This window comes from Henckelia pumila, chromosome 2 (genome assembly GCF_033568475.1).
Source record: "Henckelia pumila isolate YLH828 chromosome 2, ASM3356847v2, whole genome shotgun sequence".
NCBI classification, from domain to species: Eukaryota; Viridiplantae; Streptophyta; class Magnoliopsida; order Lamiales; family Gesneriaceae; genus Henckelia; species Henckelia pumila.
The window spans coordinates 138,675,149-138,683,625 of record NC_133121.1 but is presented as its reverse complement, the minus strand read 5'-3'; the positions used below and the strand labels follow the sequence as shown (position 1 = coordinate 138,683,625).

At 47.8% G+C, this 8,477-nt stretch overlaps 2 protein-coding genes across 2 annotated transcripts; both read left to right on the top strand.

Moving 5' to 3' along the window:
• The first annotated feature begins 2,185 nt into the window (after positions 1-2,185).
• LOC140878519 (uncharacterized) lies at positions 2,186-3,643 on the top strand. The gene has a single exon (XM_073282118.1). The coding sequence runs from the start codon at positions 2,186-2,188 to the stop codon at positions 3,641-3,643; it is 1,458 nt and encodes a 485-aa protein (XP_073138219.1).
• LOC140878518 (uncharacterized) lies at positions 3,640-6,861 on the top strand. The gene is made up of 7 exons (XM_073282117.1): positions 3,640-3,924; positions 4,021-4,352; positions 4,432-4,508; positions 4,814-5,101; positions 5,165-5,349; positions 5,395-6,282; positions 6,361-6,861. Exons 1-7 carry the CDS (start codon positions 3,640-3,642, stop codon positions 6,859-6,861), a joined length of 2,556 nt encoding a protein of 851 aa, XP_073138218.1.
• The last annotated feature ends 1,616 nt before the right edge of the window (positions 6,862-8,477 follow it).

The following is an 8,477-nucleotide window of genomic DNA, read 5'->3' as shown; positions in this document are numbered from 1 at the left end:
TCCAGTCCAAAATTATGTTGGACTTTGCCGACCTGAGCTGGTCATTATGGGCCGACCTGTGCTGTTTTTAATGGGCTGCAGGTATCCTTTTCTAGTTCAAATAAGACTCTGATATATCTGAGATAAGCTTGGATCTTTTCAAATATTCACAAGATATAGATAAATTTAAAAAGGATCCAATGGATGAAGAGTTCTAGTCCAGGACATGTTATAATTAGACTAGGTAACTTACTATTTTTCCCTATAAATACAGGTATTGTTATGGTTGTGTTCATTCATTATTCATTGTTCACCATATATTATTCATTATACACACTTCTCTTAGTTTTTGCATTAATCATACCCTCTGCCTTCAAGACACTGACTTAGGCATCGGAGAGGTCACGCCGAAAACACTTTCGGCGCCCCCTGACCTAGCTGTTTCTTGCGTAGATTTCATTGATACCCGACCCGACTTGCTTCATAAAGGATTTGGAGGATCCATTCTACCAGACTGAACCCGGGGTAAAAATTCGACATCATCAATTGGCGCCGTCTGTGGGAACGACATCTATTCCCATGAGTATATTCTCTACCGTTGAAAGATATCCCCACGGTTGAAAGAAGAAGGAAAAAAAAAAACCAATCCTCCTGATCGAGCACATTCCTTGCCCCATACTTAGCGATCTCGTTTGCATGGCTGTAGTCATGCAGTCAGCCAAATCTCTCAAATCAAAATTGTCGTACCAATCACCTAGGCGAAACCCAAAACAATGTCCCAATTATAAAATATTAAGCCCAACGTCTTTTTTTTTTTTGAGTATTTCCAACCTTAAAAATCCCCAAACCAAGTGCCGCCAAGCGTCTCTTTCCCACATAGCCCATGTAGTCGCTCCTTGAACAATGGGTTGCCTTCACTGTCATGTGCACTGCCGAGGAACATGGGTTGATTCGTCGTCCCACAATTATGTTTTATCGATGAATTATCGGCTACCACCATGATCTCTACCTTGTGTGTCTTTGATTTACAACTCTCTGCCCTGCGTCCCAAGGTTGATCCCCACCGGAAACCGCTATCACCTCGACGTATATATGCATAACCTTGTTGGGTTGTTCTGTGGCTACTGTGCCAAACAAATCGATCTTATCTCACGGAGGGTGAATTTGGCCTTCAAACAACGATGCAGACATGGTCATTACTCACCCGGATGGGTGAAGTTGGCTGATGCCCCGGGGGGCAGGGACATAAAGAGTCAGGGATTACAGGATTGTATTAAAGCAAGGGTGGCGGGACTGTAAGTCAGGACAGCGAGTAAGACTCTAGCCCGACTATTTTTGGGATGAGTAGTGATGCCCCGGTAAGCCAGGGGTGCAGGGCCACGAATGCCCCGGAGTGGCAGGGCCTTATTAAGGCAGGCCAGGAGCCTCAGGAGCCCGGGAAACCAGATCTGCAGGACTTAGATAAGGCCCGTGTTTTAGGAGCATGATCCCCACGATTATCATAAACCCGAGCTTTTCGGGTTCATCGTACGTGACAGGCAAACGTGGGCAACTACCGCACCCACGATCCAGATCGTGGCCACTACCCTGGAATTGCGGAGTGACACTCTCACTCCAAGGCCTATAAATACCTGGTCACACATATTTGTAGAGGTATGTTCATCTAAACTTTCAAAGAACTATACCCATTTCTCTAAAAAGCCTACTCTATTTCTAAGTCTAACTTAAGCATCGGAGTGGCACCGTCGGAAACCCCTCCTGCGCCCCACTAACGTGCTTTTTATTCCCTTCCTTGGTGTGCAGATCATCTTGATTAAGGAAGGACAGCTCATATATTACCTTCATTAGCCCGGTCACCATGTCAGGCCCACTTCACTATCCTGATAGCCCGGGCCCTGTTTTTACAAAACCATCATCATTGGCGCCGTCTGTGGGAAAGCTTGTTCTATAGACGTAGATATGGCTTCTCATGATCAAACATCACCTGGAGACCACCAGCCAAGACGGAATATTACCATTTCCGCGGAGCAGTTTGAATCATATGTCCAAGATGTGATATGGAAGTCATTGATAGCTGCAAAGCAGCCACAATCAAAGGACATAACAGTGGGAGGAAGAAGGGAATCAGGGTAATCCAAACCCTACTGCCCAGGTTCGAGAAGGAGAAGAAGAAGAAAGCTCCTGGATGCACTCAATACAGCCGTCCATGGCGGATGAGTTGCATGAACTCAGGAGGAAGGTACATAAGTTGGAGGAGGGGGGTTCCAAAATGGCTTGCCCTATCAAAATTCCGGGTTGCCCTTTTTCACAGGAGGTGATAGAGGAACCCTTGCCACTGAATTACAAGTCGACAAAAATCCGGGAGTACGATGGGAGCACAGACCCAGAGGAGCACCTGGCTCGGTTTGAAAATGTAGCCATGTTACATTGCTATGGAGATAAGATCAAATGCAAAGTCTTCCTAACCACTTTGGTGGATTCTGCCCAAAGATGGTTTGAGAAGTTGGAGCCCCAGAGTGTTCAATCCTTTGCAGAATTCAAGCAAGTGTTTTTGCAGCACTTCGGCAGTAGCAAGAGGTATAGGAAAACTGCCTATAGCCTCTTTGAAGCAAAGCAGTCAGGAGAGGAGTCTCTACGAACCTATATCAAAAGGTTTAACAAAATTGCTTTGGAGGTCCCGACTTGTGCCCAGGAGACCAAGATCACGGCTTTCACTCAAGGTCTTCGGGAAGGGGAATTTTTCAAATCACTAGTGAAAAAAGCACCCCGGACCTTCGAAGATTTGCTGGCTCGGGCTGAAAAATACATTAACATGGAGGAAGCTCAGAGGCAGAAAAAGGAGGTGGCCCGGCAGGAGGGAGGCCGGGAACAAGGAAGAAGTAGAGAGAACCATGATCACATGGGGCAATTGTCCTGGTATGCTCTGCACCGAGGGACCCGAGATAAGGCTGTTTATATGTGTGAAGAAAGGGTGGACACGCAGGCCCCTGTTTCAAAAGAGAAGCTCTGGAAGTATTGTGCACTTCATCAAGAGTGCACTCATGACACCAGTGAGTGCCGAACTCTGCAGCAAAGACACCAACTGCCTTATGTTAGAGATGGTAGGCCGGTCCCAAAAAAGCCCCGAAGCGTGCCTTGGCTTCGGGGGTCACAGACATCAATTCCTCCCCGGGATGCCACCAGCTCTCGGGAAAAAAGGAAACAAGAAATGGATCATGCAAAAAAAGACAAAACATCTGGAGACGGGCCAGCCAAAGGTATCATTAACATGATATCGAGAGGATCTACGGACGGAGATTCCAACCGGGCTAGGAAGGCCTGGAGTCGGAGGGAAAGTTTAGGGGTGGAGGAAGGAAGGCAGGGTATGGGGCCAATCATCACATTTGGACCCCAAGACCTGGAGGGAGTAAACTTACCACATAATGACGCCTTGCTTATACAAGCTCGGATCTCCAATTATGATGTTCGAAGGGTGTTCGTTGACTCGGGAAGCTCAGTAAATGTCCTTTTTCAAGAAGCATTCGAGCAGATGGATTTGCAGGGTTATGAGTTGAGCCCGGTAAAACCGCCTTGTATGGTTTTGCCGGGCACACCGTCCAACCCCAAGGGAAAATGTTGCTGCCCATCACCTTGGGATCAGAAGATGAGAAGAGGACGGTCATGACAAGATTCACATTAGTGAAAACACCTTCTTCCTATAATGTCATCTTGGGTAGGCCGGCTATGAACTCTTTCAAAGCCGTAGCCTCAGCTTACCATCAAAAGATCAAATTCCCAGTGGGATATAAGGTCAGAGAAGTCCGAGGAGATCAGCCTTTCTCTCGAAAATGCTATGCCGAGACAGTGAAGATAGATTACAAGAGGGCAAGACAGAATGCAAAGGAAGGAGCCCTGGGGGGAAGAGAAGTCTGTTCTGTGGAGGAATCTAAAAGCGAGTATGAAAAGGTATAGATAGAGCTCGGGCAAACAGGGAAGTCTGTTAAAATAGCCCGGGATTTAGACGTATGGTTGATTGAAGCATTGAGAGGCTGCCTCATTCAGAATAAGGATGTGTTCGCCTGGGCTCAGGGTGATTTGGTGGGAGTTTCATCTCAGGTGGCAGAACACAAACTAAACATCAACCCGGGTTCCCGACCTGTCTTACAAAAGAAGAGGCATTTTGGGGCCGAGAAGGATAAAGTGATAGCGGAGCAGGTTCAAGAGCTACTACGGGCCGGGCACATCAAGGAAATACAATTTCCTACTTGGTTGTCCAATATAGTGCTAGTACCAAAGGCTACTGGGAAGTGGAGAATGTGTGTGGATTTCCGGGATTTAAATAAAGCCTGTCCCAAGGATTGTTATCCTTTACCCCGAATTGACGAAATGTGGAGGTATATGTGGATGATATATTGGTGAAGTCCAGGACCCGGGATAGTTTCTTACCCGACTTGGAGGAAACTTTTGCGACAGTTCGGCGGTATGGGATCAAATTGAACCCGGCCAAGTGTATGTTTGGGGTGAAAAGTGGCAAGTTTCTGGGGTTCATGGTAACTGAACGTGGGATAGAAGTCAACCTTGAAAAAAGTGAAGCTGTTGCGGGAAATGTCTTCACCAACATCTATTAAGGAGGTACAACGATTAACCGGCCGGATTACAGCCCTGTCTCGGTTTATAGCTCGATCAGCTCATCGCAGCTATCATATTTTCCAAGTGTTGCGTAAAGCCCAGAGGTTTGGCTGGACTGAGCAATGCGAGCAGGCCTTTTAGGAGTTGAAGGAGCATCTGGCTAGCTTTCCTATCTTGGTTAAGCCGGAACCAGGGGAACGATTGTGGATATATCTGTCCACTACAGAAAACGCGGTCAGCACTGTCTTGATAAAAGAGGACAAGGGAGATCAGAGGCCTGTGTACTACGTCGGTCATGCTTTGAAGGGGGCGGAAGTTAGATATACGGAGATTGAGAAGATGGCCTTGGCTCTAGTAATAACGGCCCGGAAATTGAGATCTTATTTCTTGTCTCACCCGGTAACTGTTCTTACTAATAGCCTCCTGGGGCGCATTATGACTCACCCAGATGCCTCGAGGAGGCTCATGAAATGGTCGGTGGAATTGGGAGAGTATGATATTGAGTACCAGCCGCGTAAGGCCATCAAAGCCCAGGCTTTATCTGATTTTTTGACAGAGGTGGCCACTTTTGGCTAAGAGGAAGTATGGAGGGTTTTTGTAGATGGAGCAAGTAGTGTTGGAGGCAGTGGTGTGGGGATCATCTTGATCTCACCTGCCCAAGAGAAGATTGAGATAGTCGTGAAGCTTGACTTCCAGGCCTCCAACAACGAAGCTGAATACGAGGCTGTGATAGGTGGGATGCAACAAGCTCGGGAAGTCGGGGTAAGTCATATCATAATTTATTCTGACTCTCAGTTGGTTGTTCAGCAAGTAAACAAAACCTTCTGTACCCGAGAGGAGAAATTGATAAAATATTGTAAGATGATTGAAGAGCTCGGGGCTAGTTTCAACACTTGGAGTATAGAGCAGATACCCCGGGAAGAAAATATGGAAGCAGACGCCTTGGCTAAAAGAGCGGTCGCTGGGGAAGGTGATAGTAGAGAATCCCTTATGCAAAGGGAAACGGTGGCTGCCATAGAAGCCCAGGAGCCGGTCCTCCAAGAAAACACATGGAAGGCCCCGATTGTCAAGTACCTAACTCAGGGGAATCTTACGGAGGACAAAGGACGAGCCTGGATCATACGAAGACAGGCAGCCAGGTTTGCTATCTTGGGAGGAAGCCTGTATAGGCGTTCCTACCAAGGCCCTTTGCTCAAATGTTTGGGGGAAGGAAAAACAGAATATGTCTTGCGGAAAGTGCACGAAGGATGTTGTGGAAACCATGGAGGGTCTATGAGTTTGGTCCGAAGGGTGTTGCTGTCAGGATACTGGTGGCCCATTTTTCAGGCAGACGCATCCAAGATTGCCCGGTCTTGTGAAGGATGCCAGAGGTTCGGCAATATACAGCATAGCCCGGCAAGCAACTTGAATCCGATATGGGCATCCTGCCCCTTTGATCAATGGGGTCTGGACATAGTGGGACCTTTTCCACTAGCTCGGGCACAGAAGAAGTTCTTGTTGGTAGCTGTTGATTATTTTTCCAAGTGGGTGGAGGCAGAGCCTTTGGCGAAAATAACAGAGGCCGAGGTGATGAAGTTTTTATGGAAAATCATAGTATGTCGATTTGGGCTACCGAGAAAGCTGGTCTCGGATAATGGCAGGCAATTTCAGGGGAAAAAATTGGCAGACTGGTGTGCCGAGATGGGCATTAAGCAGGTTTTCACCTTGGTCGCCTATCCTCAAAGTAACGGCCAAACAGAGGTAACCAATCGTACTATTGTTCGATCTTTATAGGCGCGACTGCATGGAATGGGGAAAGATTGGGTTGAAGAGATCCCGAGTGTGTTACGGGCCTATCGCACCACTCCACATACTGCAACACAAGAATCACCTTTTAGCCAGGTATATGGTTCGGAAGCTATTTTGCCAGTAGAGATCGGACAGCCTTCAGCTCGGATTAAAGCATATGAGGACACAGACGAAGGAGCCCGGGCACAAGAATTGGTTCTCATTGAAGAGCAAAGGAAGAAGGCGGCTCGTAGAATGGAGGCCTACAGAGCTCGGGTGATGAGAGCCTATAATCAGAAGGTCAGGCCTCGAGAATTCCAGGAAGGAGAATTTGTGTTGAAAAGAGTTAATCCAGCAGGGGAAGTAGGGAAGCTGGATGCCCGATGGAAGGGACCATATAAGCTTATCAAAAAAGTCGGTGCTAATACTTGGTACCTACAAGACGGCCAGGGACGCCCCCTCAAGCGACCATGGAATGCTTTACATTTGAAGAAGTATTTTGTGTAATGTTTTTGTATTCAATGTTTTATTAATGAAGGAGTTTTATCATGAAAGAAAGATTTCCATTATATAAGCCCGGGAGGTTTCAGGCCCCGGCACCCATCATAAGCCCTTGGCATTATATAAACCCGGGAGGTTCCAGGCCTCGGCACCCATCTTAAGCCCAAGGCATATATAAGCCCTTGGCATTATATAAGCCCGGGAGGTTCCAGGCCTCGGCACCCATCATAAGCTCAAGGCATATATAAGCCCTTGGCATTATATAAGCCCGGAAGGTTCCAGGCCCCGGCACCCATCTTAAGCCCAAGGCATATATAAGCCCTTGGCATTATATAAACCCGGGAGGTTCCAGGCCCCGGCACCCATCTTAAGCCCAAGGCATATATAAGCCCTTGGCATTATATAAGCCCGGGAGGTTCCAGGCCCCGGCCCATGATAAGCCCAAGGCATATATAAGCCCGGGAGGTTCCAGGCCCCGGCACCCATCTTACGCCCAAGGCATATATAATCCCTTGGCATTATATAAGCCCGGGAGGTTCCAGGCCCCGGCACCCATCATAAGCCCAAGACATATATAAGCCCTTGGCATTATATAAGCCCGGGAGGTTCCAGGCCCCGACACCTATCATAAGCCCAAGTCATATATAAGCCCTTGGCATTATATAAGCCCGGGAGGTACCAGGCCCCGGCACCCATCTTAAGCCCAAGGCATATATAAGCCCTTGGCATTATCTAAACCCGGGAGGTTCCAGGCCCCGGCACCCATCTTAAGCCCAAGGCATATATAAGCCCTTGGCATTACCTACTCTTTTATTTATATATAAGGCATTAAATAATGGATAACAAGAACAGATGAGTTACATTGACAAAGGATTACGAGAGGAAGGGCTCCTACGGCCCAATTACAAATAATAATTCAAAGTGCGGGGTTATTAGAAGGACTGGCATCTGCAGTTGTCTGAGTCGCGGCAACCTTCGCATTTTCAGCTCCTTGGGTGGCGGGGAGGGAGTCGATGGCCTTATCCAAGTCGGGAAAATCTCTCTTGTCAGAAGACCATAGGCCAGCTTCCTTGAATTGCTCTCGGCATTTGTAAAATTCGACCTGGAAAAAAGTGTACGATCTGTCCACCACTGCCTCTTGAAACTCAGCAGAAGATAGGAAAGCTGCTTTGAGCTCTTCTTCTGACTTCAGGCGAGTTTCCAGAGCTGACACTGCTTTCTCCGCTTTATCCCTTGCACTGGCCGCTTCAGCTTGAGCCTTTGCAGCAACTGCCCTCAACTCAGCCGTAGTGGTGGCTAGAGCATCTCGAGCCTGCCCTAGATCAGCTTCAGAGCGGGCACGGTCTAGCTAAGCAGAGTGAAAACCTTGCTCGGCTGCCTCCAGGGCTGAACGGAGGCTAGACGCTACTTGATCATGACTTTGTTGTGCCATCATCAAGTCCTGTTCCAGTTTTTTGATCAACTCCGCGGCAGCCCGAGACTTCTCAGCCTCTACGTGTGCCCGATCAGTCTCAATCCGACCAAATTTGGTCGCATCTTCATAGCTGTCCACCAGCATATGCAGTCCCTGAAAGCAGAGGTATTAGAAATAGAAAATAGAACACGTTTGAGGCTAGGAGAAG